The sequence below is a fragment of the Cibotium barometz genome, chromosome 17, assembly GCF_041138505.1.
Source record: "Cibotium barometz isolate CiBa-2024 chromosome 17, ASM4113850v1, whole genome shotgun sequence".
NCBI lineage: Eukaryota > Viridiplantae > Streptophyta > Polypodiopsida > Cyatheales > Cibotiaceae > Cibotium > Cibotium barometz.
Window position 1 is genome coordinate 25,724,010 of NC_141062.1, and position 26,286 is coordinate 25,750,295.

At 40.1% G+C, this 26,286-nt stretch overlaps 1 protein-coding gene across 1 annotated transcript; it reads right to left on the minus strand.

The window, feature by feature from the left end:
* Positions 1 to 19,876: 19,876 nt before the first annotated feature.
* LOC147629824 (fatty acyl-CoA reductase 2, chloroplastic-like) lies at positions 19,877 to 25,945 on the minus strand. Its single transcript, XM_086811356.1, has 9 exons — positions 25,104 to 25,945; positions 24,664 to 24,967; positions 23,599 to 23,699; positions 23,216 to 23,480; positions 22,332 to 22,493; positions 22,124 to 22,205; positions 21,384 to 21,644; positions 21,173 to 21,297; positions 19,877 to 20,168 (listed from the first exon to the last, which is right to left on the minus strand). The coding sequence occupies exons 1-9, from the start codon at positions 25,672 to 25,674 to the stop codon at positions 20,003 to 20,005; spliced, it is 2,037 nt and encodes a 678-aa protein (XP_086667482.1). The 5' UTR covers positions 25,675 to 25,945; the 3' UTR covers positions 19,877 to 20,002.
* Positions 25,946 to 26,286: the final 341 nt, after the last annotated feature.

The window sequence follows — 26,286 nt, forward strand, 5'->3', positions numbered from 1 at the left end:
AAAACAAGCGCTCTACACCTTCAGCTGATCATATCCGATGCTCAACTGACCCTATCTGACACTATTAGGCCTTGCTGACTTAACTGTTTGACAACGGTTTTGATTCAACAGACCTTAGCTCTTCACTCAACTTATTCTTCCAATTAACTCCATAAAAACAACACAAATACAACTCAAAACATAGGAATTCAACAGACCTCAGCTCTCCACCCACAATTGATTCTTATTAATTAACTACATTAAAACAATAGAGATACAACTCAAAACAGAGGAATTAATCAATCCAACACAATTAGTCCCCCTGTGTACATATGAAATTGATCCCATCATAACACCCGTGAGATGTGGGGTTCCAATGAAAAGAGAAAAGAAACGTTAGAAACTAGAAAGACTCTCTGCAGTTATATTCTAGAAATTTTGCAAAAACAACAATCTCAAACCAATCACCACTTACAACAAGTCTCAATCTTCAATACAAATGGGAATGATTGGGCAAAGCTTTGGAGATTTCCAAGTTCTTACAGAGTTGCAATTTAGAGATCTTATGACTCCATCCTCCTACAAGCCCCTCTGTCAACCCTTCACCCTCTTCTCTAGACAATTCCAAACCTCTCACCAGTTCTCACCTCTTCACAAAAAATAACCACAGGCGACACAACATTTGACCTTCAATCCAAAAAATCTCCCCAACTCTTTGGATCTCCTCCCTCTCCTCTCATCTCCTGCAATTTCCCTTCCGCCCCCACTCCAATTCCCCCCATGCACCTATTGCGCATCCCCGTCAACTATTCTACTCATGTAGAAGTTCATTCCTCACTTAACTGGAGTTTGTAACAATTGGCTCACTAGTTACAGGTGACCATGCAATGACCCCTTCTTCTCAAAGGTTCCATAGTTATTCATCCAATTTATTGAGTTTCTGTGGTTGGGGTTGGAACTTCTATTAGCCTTCCTTTTTTCTTCATGATGGCGTATTTCCACTTGGTTTTCCATGCATTGCTTTTATCACCTTGGACCCTCTACACACCATTATATGTACATTATCTTTACCTCTACACACCATTATATGTACATTATCTTTACCTCTACAACATGTTTGGTTTGGGCTCAATATTTCTCTAACATATTACCCCACCCCCTAGGTGAAGCACTTTCAAGTATTTCACTATCTCCTTTGTGCTTGAAACTCCTCTCTTCCACAAACCACTCTATACAAATTCATTGATAGCATCAACACAAAAACCAACATATGAACACCCTCCTGGATCAAAAGGGTACAACACCCTTCTCCAAAGCCATTTGACTTAATGGATCCACCCACCTAGATCAAACACCGGCAAATAGTCTTCAAACTTCATCAAAGTCCTGCCCTTATCAGATGGCTGCATCATCCATGTATACTTACACTCCAGTCTCCCTCTTGCCTCTCCATCCTTGTCAAATCGGATCTCTTCATCCAACTCAGAATTGTTCTCAACTTTATGCACTCTCATCAAAATTTCATAAGCCCATAGACCTCCTGGATCACAGGCCTCATACTCACCTATCATTTATCCCTCTAAAACATATGTACCATTATTAAATACATCTCCTTTATCAAGCACAACTTTGCCATCATATGAGGTTTGTTCATCCATACCTCCTCTAGGAACTTTGGGCATATGCATAGTAATTAAAACATTTATGTAAGAATCATGATTCTCTTCAAGCATATAAGCCCTCTCAAACCATTTTTGTGAAATAGATGCTCCATGAACACTGTTATGTTCCACTCTTCATAGCATTTGAGTCATCATCCAAGTCTGAGGTCTTTTTAAAACTCTCTTCATCATACAAGTCACAGATTTTTATTACATCATCATAGTCATTTGATCTCCTATCTCCAAAGGCAGCTTAGTGTTAATTGTTGCTGCATCATTCTCACCCCATTAGAAAAAAACGTCCTAGCAACATCCTCAATACTATCTTCCAGACAACCCAAACCAACAACCTGCTGCATCTCCTGGTCAACATCCTTAGCTTCTTCACTCCTCAGTCTGCTTACAGCATCCAAAACCTCATCATCACTGACACATATATTGACCAAAAACACCCCCAGCTGACACTCAGTTTACTAATTCTGATTGTATACTGATGTGGATTCTGGTTGTGCTAACCCTAGTTAAAAGAATGTCTTCCAAGCTTCCTCAAAGTTCCTCTAACTTCAACAATATTCAAAAACATTTCCCTAATTCTCACAAAACCTGTTAGCAGTCTCCTATTGACCTTGTGCTGACACTAGTTTGATTCAATTAATTAAAAACTGATTCAATTATCTGAAACAGGCCTAGCTGATTTCAGCTGATTGAATCAAAATCTTCTCCCATGTGTCCTTTGAATCTCCCTGACTCTAAGGCTTCTCTAAGATCAAAGAGATATCACACTATAGGCTATCTGGTTTCAATGTCGATTGCATCTAACTCAACTGACTACTTCAATTTGACTGTACTGACTCCAAACTGACTATATTGACTCAGCTGGATTAGACTTTCTCTCCTCTATGTCCGCTCACACTTCTAGCTCCTTATAATACTGAAACCTAGAAAAGATCCAACACTATATGGATACTCAATTGATAACACATCTGACAAACAACGGACTCTGAAACATCATTCAGAACACAAACCCATTTAACTTCTATGGACTGTTGACTACTGACAGAACTCTGACAACAGTCATCTCTAATTCACAAACACTTCCCTCTGACACGGTTTAGATTCAACAAACCCAGATCTTCACTCTGACACGGTTCAGATTCAACAAACCCAGATCTTCACTCACAACTGATTCTTCTCAATAAACTCCATCAAAACAACATAGATACAACTCAAAACATGGACATTCATCAATCCAACACAATCAATCCTCCTGTGTACATATGAAACTAAGACCATCACAACACCCATGAGATGTGGGGTTCCAATAAAAAGAGAGAAGAAACACTAGAAACTAGAAAGACTCTCCACAGTTATATTCCAGCAGTTCTTCAAAAACAACAAGCTCAAATTAATCACCACTTACAACAAGCTCAAATTAATCACCACTTACAACAAGCTCAAATTAATCACCACTTACAACAAGTCTCAATCTTCAACACAGAGGGGAATGATTGGGCAAAGATTTGGAGGTTTCCAAGTTCTTACAGAGTTGCAATTCAGAGATCTCAGTGATAAAAGACTGATAAAGAGAGAGCACACACATAAGAGAGAAAATCCTAATCCATTAGTGTAACCCTAACCAAAGAGGGAAGCCATATCCACTCTCACACAATCCATAATAGAAGAGAACTACACACCACACACTAAATGTGAGGTGTTCATAGACCAAATAATCCTATCTAATGTCCACACACTGTGGCCAGCTGGACGTGGCCATTTATTGTCACACACATGCTGCTATCTACCATGCTAGCACATATCGTGCCTAGCTCTAGCTGTCGTCGATCTTGTAATCTCAACAGCCCCTCTCAAGCTCATGATGTACAGCCATAGATGAAGAAGATGAGCTTGGATATCAACACTCCCCCTCAAGCTCATCATATCCATCTCTCGTACTCCAAGCCTATCTCTCGGAAGTACTCAAAATTTTCCTTCCCAAGTGACTTAGTGAATATGTCAGCCATCTGTCTTCACATAAGACAAATCAATCTGTCCATCCAACACTTTCTCCTCGATGAAATGATAATGACCTCTATGTGTTTGGTCCTCGCATGATAGACATGGTTACTAGCTCATGTTGTCATAGTGTATGACAACTCCATCATCACAATGCTGACCCAAATCACCAAGTAGATTTTTCAGCCACATCACCTCACATACGGCCATAGCCGCACCTCTATACTCTGTCTCTGTACTAGACTAGACAAGGCAACTGTGGGTTGCTTCTTGGTACTCCAAGAAGCAACCCACACCTCTATACTTTGTCTCTGTTTTGTCTCTGTACTAGACTAGACAAGGCAACTGTGGGTTGCTTCTTGGTACTAGACTAGACAAGGCAACTGTGGGTTGCTTCGACTAGACAAGGCAACTGTGGTTTCCAACTCACTGCAGCACTCCCAATGCTAAACAACGCATACCCACTAGTAGATCTCCTGTCATATGAACTTCCTGCCCAATCTGCATCTGTGTAACCATACACATTCAACTCTTTCCTTGACTCATAAAATAGACTATAATAGGCAGTGGTCTTCACATATCTCATAATCCTTCTGACAGCATCCAAATCAGGCTTCCTGGGACTCTGCATAAACTGACACACTAGTAGATAAGACTACCAACCATTTTCCTGTACATGGTGACATCTTCCAGTTCATCACCCAAACCAGCCATAAGCTTCATATTCTGCTCCAAAGGTGTCATCATAGGCTTACAACCTGTCATTCCATACTTTGCTATAACATGTCTAAGGCATACTACCTTTGCACCAGCCATATACCATGAGATGTCTCAATCTTCCTGACCATGGACTCACATTATCACTGGATGACTCAAGTGGTCCACTCATACTCCTAGATATCTCAATCTTCCTGACCATGGACTCACATTATCACTGGATGACTCAAGTGGTCCACTCATACTCCTAGATTCATGCATAGGAAGATTCACATCCTCATTTGAATCTATGTCATCAACTTATGACATGCTCACTTTCTTTGTACCAAGTTCCCATCTCATCAAAGAACACATCTCATCAAAGATCACATCTCTGCTAATGACAACCTATTTTGTCATTGGATTATAGCATTTGTATGCTTTTCTCTCTTGCGCATACCCAATGAAAACACATTTTTCAGGCTTTGGATCCAATTTCCTTCTTCTCTCATCTGGTATATGCAACACATTCAAAGACTTTCAAGTGACCAATATCCGACCTAAATCCTGTCATCCTCATAATAGGTGTACTCTCATGTATAGATGCAGTAGGAGTCCTGTTCAACAAGTACACTACAGTAGCACATGCTTCTGCCCAAAAATAATTTGGCATAGACTTCTTATTAAGCATAGCTCTTGCAATCTCACCAATGATCCTATTTTCCTCTCAGCAACACCATTTTGCTGAGGTGTGTACCTACATGTAATTTGTCTTCTTATCCCATGCTCTTTCAAAGAAGGCATCAAATGCATGTGATGTGAACTAACCACCACCATCTGTCCTCAAACATGATCCATTGAGCATATTGTTTTTCCACCAATGCTTTGAAGTCAGTGACTTCCCAAGTGCTTCACTCTTCTCTTTCAAGAAGTAATTCCAAGTCATCCTGCTGTAATTATCAATAAATGTGACATAATACCTGCAACCATTGATAGTTGGAGTCTGTGGTGGACCCCATATATCACTGTGAATGATTTCCAATGGTAATCTGCTGATTTGATCATCTTTTGGAAATGGCAACCTTGCGTGCTTCCCAAATTTACATGCTTCACATATATGATTACTACCATCATATTTGAACTTGGGCAAACCACCAACTATACCTTTTTCTTGCATAGATTTCAGCTTTTGAATATTCACATGCCCAACTCTCTTATGCCAAATATCAATGTCTGGCACACAACCCCTTGACTTTTTGAAAACATGGCAGACTTCAACTCTAGAATGCCTGCACTCAATTTGAACAATCCACCTTCTTCTTCCCCCTTTGCAATTAACTTGCAAACCATTTTTGAAGTCCTCAACGAAACAGGCATGTTGATTGAACCTGACTTGCATTCCTTGATCCACCATTTGACCAACCGATGTAAGACTCTTTGTAATTTTTGGCACATACAACACATCTGACATGGTTTTTACTCTGCCATCATGCATATGCAATGGCACACTACCAACATGTGTACCAACATGTGTAATAGGATGCTGAGTATCATCCCCAGTAGCAACATAGCCCTCATGTGTAGGCGTCATCCTGTCAAACCACTCACCATGGCGTGTCATGTGGTTTGACGCTCTAGAATCCATATACCAAATATCATCACTCTCCCTTTGTGATGTAATAGTACCTATTACATGTTTCATGGCAAACAAGTGCTCCTCATGTTCTACATTACTAGATGATGCATAATTGCCATGCTGCACTCTTCCAGCATGGAAGTCATTCTGCTTTTTATAGCAGTCTCTAGCCATATGTCCCATTTTACCACAATAGTGACACTCAATGCTACTAGCATTCTGTTACGGTGTTCCTTCTCTAGATACAGATCTTCCTCTAGCATGAGGGTGAAAACCATGACCACCTCTAGCACCAAATGATGGCTGAAAATTATGTTGAGACTGTGGTGATTGATCCTGCCAACCATGGCCACCTGCACGTCCTCTTGGGCTGAATCTGCCCTTGCCTCTAGCACCAAGATGAGTGAAAAATTCTTGATCTCTTGAATTTTCATTTGTGCTAGATGAGGCACTTATTCCAAGTTTCATCTCTTCCACAATAAGCATTGAAATCAGCTCATCAAAGTCTGGGGGGTCTCCACCTCTAACCCTGATAGAGGTTTCAAATGCCTTGTACTCTTTACCCAAGCCATTCAATGTAATGGCTACTAAGTCATCATCATCCATAGGAGCACCAATAGATGCTAGTGCATCAATAGCACGTTCTTTGATCTCTTGCATATAATCATTTACACTTATACTGCTTCGAGTCACACCATGAACCTTCTGCTTCGATTGCATCTTCTTTGGTGCTGTAGTCGTATCATACAACTTTACCGTAAGTATCCCATGCATCCTTGGGATTTTGTGTGTCATGTATATGGCATAACATGGTGTTTGTAACACATATGGAGAAGTAATGCAATACTTTGAAGGCTCTCTCTATCCAATTTTGATGTGTTGTAGGCTGGGCAGGTTTTGCATTCATTTTTGGGAAACCCTTGGCTCCGCCTCATCGCCTGTCACCAAGCTCCATAGGACTTTGCCTGTGAGAAAATTTGTCATACGATACTTCCAAATGCGGAAGTTGTGCCTATCAAGCTTCTCACACCAACAATTTTATCAGGACTTTCACTCATTTTATTTACCACAATGCTCACTGAGGATTTCTAATAATCAACTTAGACAAGCACATACACACATAAACCTCGGCACCAATGCTGTCCACACAACCCAAAACTTTTATGGCGATAACTTCTTAGACTCAAAAACACTGTTTGCAAATGCTGAAAACAACCTGGTGCCGCTCACAAATTCTAAGAAATGCATCCAAAATAGTCCTCCTTTTTGCAAAAACCTGTAATTTTCTCGTATTATGCATACAAGATCATCCACATAGCATTTGAGCTCAACTATGTACAAATAGTCCACTTTTCCTTGTTGTGATGGGTTTTTTGGAGCCTTCAAATCTTCTAAAACACTGGGAAATGATTAAATCAAGTGTGGAAAATATACATTAACATCCATACATCCTCCATGTAGCATATAAACATCATCTGAGCTCACAAAGTGCCAAGTACATGCCAAAAATAGCTCTATGTTTTGGTCGAGAACCTATAAACTGTTATTTATTAGCACTAATCCACTTCCAATTCACTCAATATGCATCTGAATCTTAGGCCCATGCATTCATTGGCTTTTTATCAATGTGCTCTAACTCCGTATGCGAGGAATTAGTCCAATTTAGAGAGAGTAATTTCTAATTTAGTGAAGCTCTATTCACTAATCTCAATTAACAGCTCTACTAAACCTATTTAATCCAGCTTGTTTTGCATCATTGCACCCAAATTATTTCTTGTGGGTTCTATCAAAAGATACATACATATGTAGGGTCCAATTGCTAAGCTCATTATGCATGATGTGCATCCATTTGGGCTTGCTTCAAATTTTCTCCTCCATAGTGTATTTCTACGCTGATTTCTGGCCCCTTTGTTGATGGTTTAATTACTCCACAATGGCATGGTTGAGTGTGGCAAGCATGTGGGGTGACATATGGGACCTTTCGCTATACCCTAATCACACCAATGTGCATAGGTTGACCCTCCAATGGCTCCAATAGGCTTGCATACATCCTCTATTCTTGTGTAGCTCAAAAACCAAAATTTGATCTCTTTAATATCACATAGATTTTCTCCAAAATTAAGCAAGGGATTGCATATGCATTGTTATTCCATTCATCAATGTTAGATACATGTTCCCTTCAACTAATACATGCATTTGCCTCTTCCAATCAAGCTCTCAAGCTTTCCATTAAAGCTTGCAAAAAACCAAAATTTTCACTTGCTTTGGGCAACTCAAATTTTGCTTTGCTTGTGTCAAATCACTTGCAATCCGCTCAAGCCCGTGTTTAGCTTTGCTTACCCATGGTCCTTAGCTTTTAGATCTGTTGAGTAGGAGTGTGCTCCCAGCTTCTCTTTGCTCCAAGCTCCAAGCTCCAAGCTCCAAGCTTCAATGGATAGCTCCAAAATAGAAATTTTCCCTCTTCTTTACTCACTCACAAAACCCTAATAGAGAGCTCCAGGCTTTGATACCATGATAAAAGACTGATAAAGAGAGAGAAAACACACGAGAGAAAACCCTAATCCATTAGTGCAACCCTAACCAAAGAGGGAAGCCATATCCACTCTCACACAATGAATAATAGAAGAGAACTACACACCACACACTAAATGTACTCTTTTCACACACCAAATAACCTTATCTAATGTCCACACACTGTGGCCAACTGGACACGGCCATTTATTGTCACACACATGCTGCTATCTACCATGCCAGCACATATCGTGCCTAGCTCTAGCTATCATCGAGCTTGTAATATCAACACTTAGGACTTCATCCTCTTGCAAGACCCTATGTCACCCCTACACCCTCTTCTCTAGACAATTCCAAACCTCTCACTAGTTCCTGCCTCTTCACAAATGCCTCTTCACAAAAAACAACCACTGTCGATGCAATGATCTTCAATCCAAACTGTATCCCCAACTCTTTGACTCTCTTCCCTCTCCTCTCCTCTCGCACAATTGCTCATTCGCCCCCACTCCAACTCCCCCCATGCACCTATTGTGCATCCTTACCAACTACCCCTCAACTACTGTACTCATTTAGCAACTCATGCCTTAACTATAGATAGTGACAGCTAGCTCACTAGTTTCAGGTGGCCATGCAATGACCCCTTCTTCCCAAAGGTTCCATACTTATCCGTTTGGTTTATTCAGTTCCTGTGGTTGGGGTTGACACTCCTATTGGCCACTTGGTTTCCATGCATTGCTTTTATCACCTTGGACCCTCTACACACCATCATATATACATTATCTTTACCTCTATACCATGTTTGGTTTGGGCACATGATTTCTCTCACAACGTGATGATGATGTGTGTGAGTTAGATCAAGTGGGCATGATCTTGAGGGCACAGATGGTAGTGAGTTTACCGAGCATCGACACTTCTATGCCCATCTTATTTCCTATGGATCATATGGACACTCTAGTTGATTGTGGTGACATTCTAGAGGATAGTGTGCATTTGAGTAGTTATGCATCCATTAACACACTCGAGGATAGTGCATCTCTTAGCACAGTTGAGGATAGTGATGCTCCACATACAAGTGTCAGAGACACTTATGACCATAGACCAGAGTTCCTAGTGTTAGATGCATCAAACTATTGTTCTAGGATTTTTATTTATGGACATATCATTTGATATGACCACTAGTCCTAGTATTCATAGCATTCATGGCAGTGTTCATGTGGATAGAGTTTATTTATTTGAGTAGTCACTGTTAGGGATAGTGCATAAGAGTACTAGTGATGATTTTTCCCAAGTTAGATCTCGTAGGAGAGGTAGGATTGTGCATATGGATCTAGAGAGCTTTGTATTTGATTTGGACATTTTCCTAGATCCAGGATTAGAGAGGTTGACCTATCTTGGGATATAGGTTATACATGGATTGCATTGATGGACATAGACCATGATTGATGACTTTAGAGGTTGTGAGGATGACATGGTCAGTGATTTGATGGATGATGCCACTTTCTTCTCGTTTGTGGAGACACTATTATTTAGTATTCAATGATGATGATGCTTATGGTGGTGATCCTACTGATTAAATGCTTTTGATTTTGAGGACGACACATATATAGAGGCTTTCACACATGAGGGTATGTTACATATTTTGGATCGTACCTATATACACATTGAGGTAGTGGATCATACCCTAGATGATTCAAGCTATGCTATAGTGGATGATGGCATTGATTCACATGAGGTCCTGTGCACGATGCCAACTTTGAGGTGTGTTTCTGTGGTTTCCATGATTGTTTGCACGACCCTAGTTTCTTTGGAGGGGAAAATTCATCTTCAAGTGCATCATATGCCACTTGGGATATGTAGGTAGATGACTATATGGCATACCATCACTACAAGGGATTGGGCTCATACCCGCGCTCCTAGCCGCTAAAAATGACTTGTGAAAAAAAGTAGCGGGCCCGTGTATCAGTGCGTGTATCATCGCGGCCAGAGACATGCGTGTAAAAGCGCGTGTATAGCACCTCTCAAACGCGCGTATACACGGGTGTATAGCCGCGTTTTTTTTACAGACGCGTTGATACATGCGGCTATACACCCTTTTTTTTATTTTAGACGCGATTATACATGGGTCTATAGCCGCGTCCTATTCAGTTCAAATGTCTCAGACGCGTTTATACCTGCATCTATACACGCGTTTCTTTAATTTAGATGCGCTTATACACGCGTAATTGCCAGTTTATACGCGTTGATACACGCGTATTTTCCAGGGTATCCGCGCAGATACACGCTAATTTTAGCAGTTCTGACGCGTTTATACACGCGAACAGAGAGCAAAAAAAAAATCCAGAGAGTGCTATTTGGTGCCTGAATACTGTTCCAGCATTCCAGCACCCAATAGCACTCTCTGGTTTAGGGTTTTTGGTGCATTAGACCATCCCATTAGACCATCCACGAAGAACATATGCACGAGGGAGATTAAGACAAGAACAACATGAATGCATACATTGTCATTACACGATTCAAGACAAACATGAATGTAATACTATCGATCAATCAATTCAATATTACTATCAAAATTTCATACATGTATACAAGGGAGTCCATATCTCGAAGTAGCCCATGGCTTGAGTTTACAAAAAAGTATATACAATCACATCCTCAATATGGAATGTGATACTACAAGACTGAGTACTACTCAGACCCAGATGATGACTCGGTGCTCCCCCCATGCTCAGATGAGCTCACATCGGTCGGAATGTCGGAGGAGTAGTGCTCACGTCCACCCTCTGTAGACAGCGGCGGCCGGTGGATCATCAGCAGCTTGTGCCTGTTCAAGTAATATATAGTATATAAGTATATATATATGCAATTCAATAAACCAAAACCATTCGTTACGAATTTTCAAGTACCTGTCGACCGTATGGTCTCATGGCCAACTCAAACTGCGCGTCCGTAATACGTCCCTCGGCTCTGAAGATGGCCCACGTGTCACGTCTGCTATGCCGACGAGCATACGCAGTATCGTGGGTTGTGGGCTTCCTCCCCGTAACCCGTCGCTGTATCATAATCAACACAATTTGTAAGATTAAAACAATCATAGAATCAATGAATTAAGTAAACAATCAAATAAAGTGGCAGGATACTTACGAACTCTGCCTCCCATGACTCGACGCCGCCAGATCCGAAATGCGAAGATCCAATGGTCTCCATCTGGATCCGTCGTGCCTCCACATGCTGCCTGCTCTTCACGCCACCCTCTGCTCGTTTCTTTGCCTCCTTCCACTCGCGTTTGTGCGCAGTGGCAGGTTTCTCGGCAGGATAGCCACCCGCAGCTACATTTAGCCGGTCATCGTACGCGAGTTTTTTAAGGTGAGATCTTTTATTACTTAAGATCTCCCTTATTCGCGTCCTTCCCCATACATCCGAGAATGTAGCATGTGGGGGATTGGGGTACCGACTATGTACAGCCTCTATCACTTCCCCAACTAATCGGCTATTTTGATCTTTAAATTTAATAAAACAATTTCTATATGAGTTTGATACTACCCCACGCATGTACTCCATTACCTCCCTCCCTCTCGCATCCATCACTATCCCGCCCCTATCCGTCACATCATAGCAAACTACTCTCTCCATCTCTCTCATCTCCTCCTCTTCCGAACTGTCTCCTCTAACTCTTCTCCCTCTATCTCCTCTCTCACCGCGTGCCCTACTACCTCCCCCACCTCCCCCACCTCCCCCACCAAAGCACCCGCCGCATCCTCCACTCCCACTCTTCCTACTGCTGCGGGTGGAGTCACGACTGGGGGATTGTCTACGTGACGGTGGCTGTGAGCCCTGACGTGACGGTGGCTCTGAGGGAGCACGTGATGGTGGCTGTGAGGGTGTACGTGAGTGTGTCTGGGACGAGGTATGTCTCCTCGGTGGACGTGGAAGAGGAGAAGCTGCATGCCGTCTCGTCAGACTCGGAGGAATAGACGGCACTGGAGTGCCCTGGATACTCGCGGTAGGGGTATAGACACCAGGCAGGGAAGGAGGGGGATGGGCATACATATACTCTGTAAGCTCCACCGGACCAGGTTGGCACCCAAAGTGATTCATCATCTCCATCAACCAATTGCTGTACGCAAATGGATCGGATGAAGAACCTGGAATATCCATAAAGAACCTGCAACAAACATCTTCATGTACATCATGGGCTGTCTCTTGACTCACACAAACATCATCATTCAAGTCAGTTGCCTGCAAATCATGACATCTGAAACGTCGCAGTTTTCTGTCTGCAGAAACGCGTGTATACACCCGTCCAGAAACGCGTGTATATGCGCGTGAACAAACTCTGCAGACAGGTTACACGCGCTTCTACACGCGTTCTTACACGCGACCTGCGAAAAAAGTTTCTCGAAAAGACCGACCCCCCGACAAAGACAGAATGTCCTTATAAAAGGACCAGCCATTGTCGCCCCTGTCAGGATGCAGTAACCCAATCGTGTGCAAAAAGACAAACCCAAAGAGCAAAGAGCAAAGTAAACAAATCTGACAAAAGAGACAAGGCACAGGACAAAGTGACTCACCTCTGCAAAAGTGAGTCCTCTCTGCTCCTTCTCTGCTCCCTCCTTCTCCTGTGTGTGTGCTCCTTTCTCTGCTCCCTTCTTGCTGTTGGAAGAGGCGAAAACAGGCGAAAACGCATGCACTGTTAATTTCTTAGTTCAAAATCTATGTTTGGGGAAGGCGGGCTATTTTTAGTTTAAACATACCGCCGCGTTTATATGCGCGTTTATAAACGCGGGTATATTCGCGTGTATGTTATTTTAGCTGCGTTTATACACGCGTTTTGCAGAAATTAGCCGCGTGAATACACGCGATTTTTAGGAAGTACCCGCGTTAATACACGGAATTTTTAGGAGATAGCCGCGTCAATACACGCGATTTGGTGCTTTCATTAAAAACATATAATGATTTTGTGTTTTCTGATTTGTACACAGGATGTCATCAACCTCTTCAAGCAGTTCTGGGGAAGATGAGACAATGCGTCATCGTAATCGCGATGTGTGGTTGGGACAACGGATCAAATGTATGTGTAATCGATGTCAAGGATGCATTGTACGAGCACGTCGAATTACATTGAATCACATCTCCATGTATGGAGAATGGAATCAAACAGGTTTAGAGGTGAGTAGATGTAAATTGATGGTATTCAAATGACTCATGGTATCCAAATTAAATTAATAGAGTTGTAACATATAATTTGATAAATTGAAGCAGGATGCAGTACCACACCCTAACATGGTACCCTACGCGCGACGAGAGCACGTAAAGCGTCGACGAGATGATGCTGGAGCTTCGGGATCTATTGTCAGAGATGAGTGGGAAAGGGACGACAATAGCCCTGCACCCCACGAAGTTGTGGAAGAGGAGGTGCTTGATGATATGGTGCGGAATCTTTTTAAGGATGATCCCAAAGGTATGGACGACGATGATATGGAACAAGAGCATCTTTATAAGGCTTCATCGACACCGGTGTTTGAAGGGTGCACATTCTCAGTTTTACGTGCTTCACTTGAACTACTTAATATACAAACAGTTTATGGATGGAGCAATGCAAGTCTTGACGCATTGTTGAAGTAAGCATTCTAACTTACAAATTTGAATTAGTGGTTTAATAAGGTTTAGGATTTAAGACTAATTATAATTGATGATATTGGATGCAGGCTATTATCAAACATGCTTCCAAAGGAAAATAGACTACCCACCTCAAGAGACATAGCGAGGCGCTATGTGACATCTCTTGGAGGACTGGATTATGATAAAATACATGCATGTGTCAATGATTGCATTCTCTTTCGTGGGACGCATAAGGAGGCTCTACATTGTCCCACTTGTGGTGAGGCAAGGTACAGAACAGATATGAAGAGTTTTGATGTACCTCGTAAAGTCTTGCGACACTTTCCTATAATTCCTCGCATCAAACACATGTTCAAGTGCAAATCCATAGCAGAGCTCATGTCATGGCATTCCTCACATCGATCGGATGATGGCATGTGGAGAATTCCCGCAGACACTCCTACTTGGAAGCATATTGAAGATGAGTGGCCTAGCTTTAAAACAGAGCCCAGAAACTTGAGACTTGGCCTGGGTATGGATGGAGTGAATCCATTTGGTTTCAAAAGCACCGCATACAGCGTGTGGCCAGTTGCGTTGGTGAATTACAACCTTCCACCATCAATGGCGATCAAGAAGGGACATCTTATGTTATCCCTTCTAATTCCAGGGAAACATAAAGTCAAGCATATGGATGTTTATCTTGAACCACTGATTGATGAGTTGGAGGAACTATGGAGAGGTGTTGCGGTGGTGGACATTAGTAGGCCTCCCTCCTCTCGACACTTCGACTTAAAAGCAGTGTTGATGTGGACAATGCATGACTTTCCAAGATACAGCGATTGTTCTGGTAAGAATTCTAATTACCTCCCTACTCTATTACTATTGGCTACATATATTAATTAGACGGTTTGACTTTATTATTCTAACTTTTATTTATATTTTAACAGGTTTGAAAACATCGGGTAAACATGCATGTCCTGTTTGTGGCCCTTCGTTAGTACATGAGTATGCTGATGGTTTGTGTAAGACTATATTCGATAATCATCATCGATTTCTCCCCTCAGATCATCCTAAATATGTTGCTAGTAAGAGTAACATTCCTCCACAAACACTTCGTGCAAAAGATTGGAAGCGTATTTGGGAGTCTACAACTGTTCTTCCTCCAGATGGCATGAACAGGTATAGTGATGTTTTTTTAATCTTGTTTTGTGTAGTCTCTAATTGGATTAAAGGTCACATAGAGCAATCCCTTGTGCAGGTACTCCATTTTTTTTCGGCTCCCATATTGGACCCATCTTAAGATCAACCATCTTCTTGATCCCATGCACATCTTCAAGAATGTGGGATCTGGTATTTGGGAACATATTACTGGTAAACGAGACAATGTTAGCGTACGTGAGGACTTGCGGGTCGCAGGACGTATGCGTCAAGCTTGGCCACGAGAGGTGGGTGGGCACGTTCGTCTTCCGCCTGCACCATGGATTATATCAAAGAAAGAGGAGAAGCAGGTAAAGCAGGCCATCATCACTTTGCGTACTCCCACTGGATGCATGAGATCATTGAAGGGAGCCTTTACAACCACTAAGAAAAGAGGCGTTGAGCAACTATATGGGTTGAAGTCCCACGATTGGCACAAGATGCTTCAAGTAAGTGTTTTCCAAGTCTTGTACGTACGTTGAAATTAAATTTTGTAATGCCATAAACCATAAATGTGCTCTTATGTGCGCAGTTCATACTACCTACTAGCATCGACCATTGTGCGAATAAGAGTTTGAAAAAATGTATTTATAAGACGGGCGAGCTTGTGAGGTATGTAAAACCCATGCTCAGATCACCCTTCATTATACCTTGCAAAATGAACGTGCATGAGGTATAACGTACTATTTATTTATTTTTCAGATATGTTAGTTCCAAAGCAATTGATCCAGCCACGTTGGATGATGCGCGTGTTATGGCAGTGGAGGTGGTTTGTTTGGTAGAGGAGACTTTTCCGCGAACCATTCTCACAAGTCAACTACATCTCATTGTGCATTTAGTGCACGAAATTGCTTTATGTGGTACTGTGCATGCACATTGGATGTTCTTCCTAGAGCGCTTCATGAAGACCTTAAAAGACTTTGTGAGGCAAAGTGCAAGGCCTGAAGGAAGCATGGCCGAGGGTTGGTTGATACAAGAGTCTCTTGTATATATTTCAGAATTTCTTGGTCAGGTGGACAGCTCTTTGCCACGACTATGGAGCAATGAAGAGGACTTGAGGATGACCTCTATTGTGCGTCAAGGAAAAGGACAGAGTAAAGTAATTGACAGAACATTGATTGATGATCTCAATTTCACTTGTATCCTTAATAGTGATGTGATGAGCAGATGGGTTACAAGATATGAGGATGCAAAGACAAAAAGGCAAGCAGAAAGAGCTCTCTTTTGGAGGCAACATGGCTCTCGGAAGGCGTACCCCAAGCATCTAGCAACACTTCCGAATGATATCCATGTTGATTGGTTGCATGAGGAAATGGAGAGAGCAGAGAGCGACGAGGGGCTGCATATCACGGCGGAAGAATGGGAGTATGCACGAGGATGCATGTCAAAGGTACATAGAACTAATGTTTTGCATTAGTTGTAAGTGATTTGCTTTTAATATTTATTCACATTGCTTACACAAATATTGCTTCTATTTTGGTCCAGTGCACTATGTTCAATGCTATATGGTGTGAAGGCAAGCATTTTCGAACACAAAGAATTGATGAAAAGAGAAATACACAAGATTGCGGTGTCATTAGTAGCTTTGAGGGAGCTAATGGAAAAATGGATGATTATTGTGGCATAATCCAAGACATATTTAGGCTTGACTTTCGTCGCTTCTTTGTGTATGTTTTGGATGTCAAATGGCAAATGAATGTGGTGGAAAAAGGGCCTGATGCAACGATAAAACGCCATGCAAGTGGATATGTAACTATTGACTCTACAAAGTTCTGGCAAACAAAGAAAGATAGGCTCGTATTGCCACAACAATGTGAGCAGGTATGCATTTTTTTACTAATGTGTTTCGTGTACATATATATCTAAGCTCGCGTACCCCTTGACTTTTGATATGCTAATTAATTACTGTACTGTGTGTATTTGAGTAGGTTATCTATCTACCAATGGTGCATGACATCAAATGGTGGTACGTCATCCCTATTGCACCACGTTCCAAAGTGATGTATAATACATTCACTGATATGGAGCATATGGAGGATGTAACAAGCCGCAATGAAGATGACGTCGAACATGCCATTGAAGATGTTGTGATCGATGATCAAGAAATAAGAGATGATCATGATAATAAGGATGAGCATGCCATTTCTCATAATCATGAGAATGACCCTACCATTGAGGATGATGGTGATGTTGATGAGGATGATCAGGACATCGATACCATTATCAATGGAGTACAGAATATCGATAGTGGAATAAATTTAATCGTAGCCTTACCAATTGATCAAATGGATATTGATGTTGATCGTTTGGCAAGGATGGATCTTATTGAAGATGAGATCGAACCCTAACCAATCCGTCACTGTATGTTCTAAATTGATGACATTTCTATCATCTCATATGCATGATTTATTTTTGAATATATTTCATTGTTGTAAATGCATGTAGTGGGATTGTATAATGATGTATACTGTAATGTACTATGAGATGGTTTAAGGAAAATAGTTTTTAATTTTGTAAAGGAATTCAGTTTTTTTTTAGTTTTTCTCTGCCATGCGTGTATTAATCCGTGTATAGTAGCGTGTATTTATCCGTGTATAATAGCGAGTATTACCCCGTGAATATTATCGTGTATTTATGCGTGTATTACTGCGTGTATATAAACGCGTTTATACACGCGTTTATAAATGCAAATATACACGCGAACTTAAATGCTAAAATACACGCGCCCGATTCTATTCAAATACAAGCGCGACCATACACGCGTTCGTAATTTATCGCGTGTATGAAATGCGTGTATGGCAGCATTGTCTTGTAGTGCATTCATATGCACTTGGGACAACTCTTGGTCTTGTTCCACATGGACCATTTGACATTTCAGTTATTAGAGTTTTGCTTCCATTTGGCCGATACCCTGGATGTCCATCAATTCCATGTTATGGTTGGCCAAGAGGATGGGCTCATGAGCTATCCCTCAGAATTAAGCTTTCCTTTTGACCCAGGAGCTATTGTTACATTGGATTTGAGGATCCATGATGTATACTCCATTTATCCACTTGACCAAGGAGGACTCATACCTAGCCTCGTTATCGACATTGACTTCTTGCACTTTCCATTTGACACCCTGGGGGGATACTCGGCTATCTACATCGTCGACAATGGTCTTTCACACCTTCCCTTTGATCTAGGTGGGAGATTTCTTAGCTTCATCATTGACAGTGGCTTTTAGAGTGGTCTCTCACATTTTCCCTTTGATCTCGTTGGGAGATTGCTTAGCTTCATCATCGACAAGAGTCCCTAATCCTTTCCACATGTACATATATGTATATGTATGTACATGTACATATATATACATATATGTATATGTAATATATGTAAATGTACATACATACACATGTACATATATATGTATATATGTATGTCATGTACATATATGTATATGTATATAAATATTCAAAAGTTATTCAATATTATTCTCAATCTCTCTTGCATTAAGTTCTTTGTGTTGTGGAAAATTTTGTTGTTTATGTGAATGCATAGGTTATATTTTCTTACAATTTACATGTTAACTGTACAAGTAAAAATATATTATATATATATATGTTATATAGATATAATCACACACACAAACAAACACACATATGCACACATGCGAGCATGCATGCACATACACACACGTACACACACATGTGAGCATGCACACACGTACACGTGTCGTGTATGTTGTGTGTGTACACATGCACACACACACATGCACACACAAGAACACACATGCATGCACATGTACAAACGTACACACATACACACAAGGACACCCACACATGCACACACATGTGCTCACATGCGTGCATGCGCGTGTGCGCACACACACACTACATACACACACTACATAGTGCTTTATAAAATAACATAGCCATATTGAATCTTTTGGGTAGTAATTTACAATCATCATATTTTTTAAAACTAAGAAATTGAGCCAATAAAGCACTATGATGGTTGCATCAGAGGCTACTCTATTGAGAATAGTGAGACTATCTAAAATATAACCTAACATGAGCTACTACATAATTAATAATTAACCATTGTTGGATATATTGGTTTTAGCCAATCGTAAAGGTTTGATATATATATGACTATCATGGATATACATCATCCTACTTTAAAAAGGTTCAAGACCAATTAGACTGAAAAATCTAGAGTAGTAAAAATGGAGCAATTGATATAATAACCTAAGAGTAGTAAAAATGGACCGATTGATATATATGACTATCATGGATATAACTCATCCTCCTTTGAAAAGGTGCAAGACCATGATTAAAAAGACCTAAGAGTAGTAAAAATGGATTGATTCTGTGTGAACCTCATAATACGACTTTGTACAAAATTAAGAGATATAGGAAAAGAAATGAGGTAAATTTTATGAAAATTTAGGAAAATATATTTCTTAACTATTTTTATTGGATACATAAGTAACTTCAAAATATTCTAAAAGATTAAGAATTAGATTCGAACAAGGAATGAACTTGGTTTACGTACACTTTTCAATATAGAACTTGGTTTATGTACACTTTGCAATATAGAAGATTCATGCCTAAATGACATGATTGTTTATTGATTTCACTTGATTCACGTACACTTTCAATATAGAACTTGGTTTATGTACACTTTTCAATATAGAAGATTCATGCCTAAATGACATGATTGTTTATTGATTTCACATTTTGGAGCCACGACCCTTGAGCACATGCGTCCTTAAGCCTGGAATGTGTATTCTTTTGATGTATGTCTCCCAATCAATTTCCTTTATATCAAATCCAAAGAGTTGCTTTTCCTGGGATGAGAGATCTCTATATAGTTGTTGAGTCTTTGAAGTATCAAATCTGTAGAAAAGAAAATATGTAGAATATACAAGTAAGTAGAAAACATTTAGACCTTGGGTTAAATGCCAAGTACCCTTTTGAGTAGTGATTCACGGCCCACCATGTGCCACTCTTTATCAATTTGCCTCCTTGAACAACATAGTGGTGAAACAAAATCTCAAAAGAAAGTAACCAAAACCATGAAAGAGAAAAAAATATAGCTAAACAAATATATACACATACAACCATCTATGTGTATGTGTTGTAGGTACATGATGCTAGCATTGTAATTTATGTATTGGTCTTGTGATCACACAAGCACGTTATACTTGCACAAATGTGTGCACACATATATGGATGCACACATGTACAAATGTGTGTGCACATGCACACAGTGTTGCACATACATGCTAGCATTGTAATTTATGTATTGGACTTGTGATCACAAGCATGGTTATACTTGCTCAAATGCACACGCACATACATGCATGTATGTACACACGTACACGCATGCATGTACACATATATGTGCATGTGCACACACACACACACACACATGCACAAAATGTCCAACTAGGCAAAGCTTAATAATTACTGACCCTCCCAGAAGTTTATCCTATCCTTTAAGAGTTATATTTCCTATTTGTAGAGACAAATCATTAATAAATTTATTATGTTTATCAATATTTTATAGGTTATTCTTCTAAATCATATATTAGAATGTAGATAGATGTTTTGAAAGATGTTCATTGTAGTGTGTGTGTGTGTGTGTTTATGTGCGCGTGTGCATGTGTGTGTATGTGTGGAGTATTATGAACTCAAGATAGGGTAAAGTATATTTTAACTAAATTTCTTGGAAAAACTTTCCACACTCACCTTCCATCATAAAATGTGTAAGGTTGGTAAAGGTTAGCGAGGTAGACTGCTTGCTTTTTCACTCTGAGACTCAACTGACTGTATTATGAACTCAAGATAGGGTAAAATATATTTTAACTAAAGTTGTTCAAAAACCTTTTCACACTCACCTTCCAGCATAAAATGTGTAAGGTTGGTAAAGGTTAGCAAGGTAGGCTGCTTGCTCTTTCACTTTAAGACTCAACTGACTATATCGCTTCAGGCATTTTGCATTTGAGCTTGATTGAAGTGTTTCCTGTAAAATGAAATGTCAAAAATCATGGGGAAAAAATGTGTACCTAGTCATGAATTTCTTTATATTTAACAATGGAAAAATCATACCTTGACATTTAAAAAGCTAGAGACGGCATCCATGAATCTGCCGATGTCTTGAAATAGATGGATTTTTTTAATTCTCACAGGATTTCCCTCAGTATCTATGAAAGGGTTCTCTTTAAAATGCTCAAATGACATCCTAGCAAGCTCAGAGAATACAAGAGGTTTCACAACAGATGAGGCCACTTGATACACTTCTAAGCCAGGCTTACATGCATGCTTTACCATGGCGGCTAGCATTGCATTAGCTACCATGTCCACTGGTACCTGTTCCATAAAGAAACTTAAAGATTGTCTAACATAAACATACTTTGCATTATTATGGGCGAGGAGAAAATTAAATGGAATAGATTAAACATTTATGTGACCTATGCTTTAAATGTATAATAGTGATACATGCCATGCACTAAACATACTTCTATGCATTATTATGAGTGAGGAGAAAGTTAAATGGAATAGATTAAACATTTATATGAGCTACGCTTTTGTATAATAGTGATACAAGCCATAATAGATTGAACATTTATCTAACCTATGCTTTTGTAAAATAGTGAAACACAATCCCGACCCCTTAGCAGTCGGACACATGATTTTCCATCCATTCTTAATGGGAAACCCAATATGAGGCTGTGTGGCTAGTTATATAATAAGCCTTATTATGTATTATTTACATGGGTTAAGTTAATATAAACTATTATATGACTTAACTATGATTGAATTGAAATAGATCATTCACTTTTACTGACCACATCTAGAACGCTCTTTGGATCAACAAGAAATCCAGGAAGTTGGCCTTTCCCATAGGAGATTATGATTGGATCCATCATCCTTGTATCACGAAGTAGACATGCCAAAAATAAAATTAGATTGATAAGCCATATCTAGTTTCAATCATATAATGTACAAAATCCTCTTGTTGAGTATAATTAGAAAATGTTGATGAAACATATATACCTATTGCCTTCCATCCACCCTGGAAAGGGGTCCTTGAAGGAGCTTTCCACTACACTTGGTCTAACAATAACCACTGGTAATTGGTCTCTCATGCTATCAATCAACATTTCTCCCATAGCTTTAGTGAAAACATAAGTGTCTTGCCAACCAAATAACTTTGCCCTAGAACATGTATGCTAGTGAGAAAATGGAACTCTCTCTCTCTCTCTCTCTCTCTCTCTCACACACACACACACACACACACACACACACATGCATGCACATGCACACACGCATGCACGCATGCACACACACACACACATGCACATGCACATGTACACGCACAAGCACAAGCACATGCACACGCACATTCACACATACACATGCACACACATGGACACACACACGTGCACACATATGTACACATGCACATGTACACACATGGACACACACACATGCACATGCGCGTGCACATACACACACACACACACACACACACACACATGCACATGCACATGCACACGCACACACACGTGTACATATACACATACACATACACATGTAGATAATTGATTTATGTTTTTTTTTTAAAATAGGCACTTCTCACACATCAAATTGAGATTTCAACCTTCGAGACTTTGTATTTCAATCTTAAATATATTGCTATAACTCAAGGATGACTTAATTCTAAATGGTCATACCTTTTTTTGGACCAAATTTAGATATTGAAATTTATGTATACTCGATAAATAGATAGAAGGAAAGGTTGTGCTAGATGTTTAATGTTCATTAGAATTCTCTCCTATAAACAACTTCAATCATGTGTTTCTAAGTCTTATTTGCATAATGTATGCCAACCATACACCAAGTTTCTCATAAGTAAAAAAAAGTGTTGATACTCTTACCTCTCCATACCTAGCTTCTTCATGGTTTGTAGAAGGAACTTTTCCTTGTGATGATCATTTTCTAGTGTCAAGGGCAAGTGCATATCATCAGTTTGTGTCTTATTCAAGACATCGCTCATTTTTCTTTGGATAAGATTCAACTCATTTTCCACATTGATATCCGTTGTCATGTTTTCATCTTTTTCGAGAGCTTCGTTAGCAATGCTGCACCCTATTTTGAAAGCTTTTTCGCGAACAAGTCCTTTCCTTTCCCCATTGACAAAAGCTAGATGCCCATTCAAAAAAAGGCTTATGAGCATAATCTACTAAAAATACAAAAGTTTTATGAATCATCAAGGATGTACATTATTGCATAAACTTCTAATAAAAAATGTGACTTTCACCTGTAGATACGTGCATAAGAAGTTGAAGACTGGGGCAACTTTTGGCAAACTCCACAATCCTTTGTGGTCCTTTAGTGTTTAGGTTTAGTGCATGGTCATACCTACACATATTGGTAATGTTTTGCTTAGTTAATTAGGAAATCCAAATTTATATACAAGAGCAAACCTTTTTTAATATTCAAGTGCTTAAAATATAAAGGAAATACACATGGGAGCTAAGTTCATTCAAATATCTAATGAGGTTTACATACCTATGCCGTGTATCTAGAAACTCCTTCAGTTGAAAAAAATGATTGACAAGGAAGACTCCGCATTGATGAGAATGGGTGGGTGAGATCTCCCTTGATATTAGGGATTCCGGGCATGGGCATGCAAGATCTCCTCTGATTTTAGGGATTCTTTAGAGCACTTTTTTCGTAAAAATGTAGTTTCATCATATATATGTAAAATGTTTTTAAATTCAGCTTGTTTTGGGTCCTACTAGGTTAAGAAGGGCCATAAAGTAGGTTATGAGTTCCAAAAAGTTAGGTAGGAGAGGCTAACTTTTGAAGGACGTAAGATCCATCATCTTACTTGACTAGATATTGTAACCCACCTAAACCCCCACCCCATAAGAAAAGAAGTTACTTAACCCCCACCCCCACTCCTATAGTTGCCTTTTGATGGGCGTCACTCTTATTCTTGAGCATTTTGGTAGTAAAATACTTACAAAAATTTAAACTGCCCAAAAAAAATTATACTAAAATGAAAAAAAAACTATATTTTACTAAACCGGTCAATTTGTCAAAAAAAATTCTAAAATGCAAAAACAATTACTATATTTTACAAAACCGGTCAATTTGTCAATTTTGAAGGGCAAAGGTGCCCGTCAAAAATCAATCCTGCACACCCCCCACACAGTTACTTATAAACTAGATATTTCTATAGGTAGCCTGTACCCGGAAAAAAACGTGAAAAAAGTAAAGCTGCGCTCACGTATCCAGAAGCATATAATTTGCATATACACATGCACACGCGTGTATTCGAGGTTATACATATGTTGCCGTTAGGATTAGATGCGTATACCTTTCGTCGAAAGTTGTAGTGGCAGCTGAGTTGACGATAATATCAACCTCGCGCCCCAGTGCGTCCATGGTGTGGCGATCAATGCCTAGATTGTCCATGCTGATATCACCCACAACAGGACTGACCTTCTCTCCCATGAACTCTTCGTACGACTCGCCATGGAGCCCTTGAAGAGACCTGAAGAGATGGTTTTCCGTGATCTCCTTCTTCAATCTGCCTCTCGCAGAGTGGATGTCATTAGCTCTTATCAGAAGGAATAGATGGCCTACATCTGGTTGCACCCTTAGTATTTTCTCAACCAGAACTGCACTCAATTCCAAAACGCTCATGATCAAATCCAGAGAACAAAACAGTTAATAATTACTGTACATTATTTGAGTCGAGCTGGGAACGAATCGATTGCAAAAATATATGTAAAGAGTTACATTTAATTAGTTCACCTTTCGCAAGGAAGCCAGTGGCGCCTGTTATGAATATATTTTTACCCTTCAGGAACTCGACAATGCCAAGCCCTTCTTCCTTTGACGTTCCGGCTGCCCGTTTATAAGATGAAGCTTGCTCAAGTTGCTCTAGATCAGTAACAAAAGGCATAGCTATGGATTTCTGAACTGTACCATTGATAAGCAAAGGTACAGCTATGGATCTGTTCTGTCTATTGGATGACATTAAAGGCGCAGCTGTCCCATTAATAAAATATCCATTCACAGTTTTGGACGGATCAGAATTTGTGCTCCTTGTGTGCACAACATCATCCTCCACACTCAGAGTACTGTCATTAATTTCGGATTTAGATAATGTAGGCTTCCACAGATTATTAGCCTTCGATTTTCTATAAATTCTAGTCTTGCTGAGAGTACTTCCGAGGTTGGCTGGCCTGGGACGTGACGGCGTCCAAATGAAGGGTTTATTGACTGTATGGTAGGAATTGTGTATGTTTGAGGGTATTGGGCGTTGAGTTCTGAATTGGGAGTGCATGGGAGGGTCCATTGTACGCAAGAAAGATTGATCCATGGAGGCGAACAATTTTTTGAAGGAAGAAATGGAATGAGGGGTAAAATATAATTAGAATTGAATTAAGATGGTGGTGGGTGAGGCTTTTAACCTAGCTAGTAGGAGGAAAGCAAGCTGGAAGGAAGGTAGTGATGATGTTAATGAAGAAGATGGTGGGTAAGCGCCTGGTAATGAGAGAGAAAACGAAGCTAGTGATGTGAATTGATGAATGGGAAGAGGGAGCTAGTGATGAATTGGACCAGTGATGAATGACAAAGGTAGGGTAGGAGATGAGAGGAGGGGAGAAGATTATATAGGCTTGGTTTTGGCGGTGGAGGCCGGGGCGGTTCAACTAACTTACTGACTAGCTGCGCCCTTTCACTATACAAGCTGGTGGCTGGTTATTGACTTTGTGGAGTCGTTTCCTCGCTTTCCTCTCTCTTCCTCTTCATCTTGACCCCATGCAAACAAATAGCTCACCGCCGCCCACCTCGTAACCCACGACCATTTCAAATATTCTAGTTCAACTCCTCTTTCTTCTTTTTCCAAATATCCATTTTTCTCCCAAGATCTGAAAAAAATCGCTCACCCACATATGACTCCGTTACCCAATAACATTTCAAGTCTCTAGTT

What these genes read in the sequence shown, in the direction of transcription:
- LOC147629824 (XM_086811356.1), bottom strand. Translation starts at nt 25,674, where the DNA reads ATGGATCAATCTTTCTTGCGTACAATGGACCCTCCCATGCACTCCCAA. An exon ending in GGGTGGATGGAAGGCAATAG is followed by an intron (nt 22,206 to 22,331) that starts GTATATATGTTT and finishes TCGTGATACAAG; the next exon opens with GATGATGGATCCAATCATAA. An exon ending in TACACATTTTATGCTGGAAG is followed by an intron (nt 20,169 to 21,172) that starts GTGAGTGTGAAA and finishes TCTTTTCTACAG; the next exon opens with ATTTGATACTTCAAAGACTC.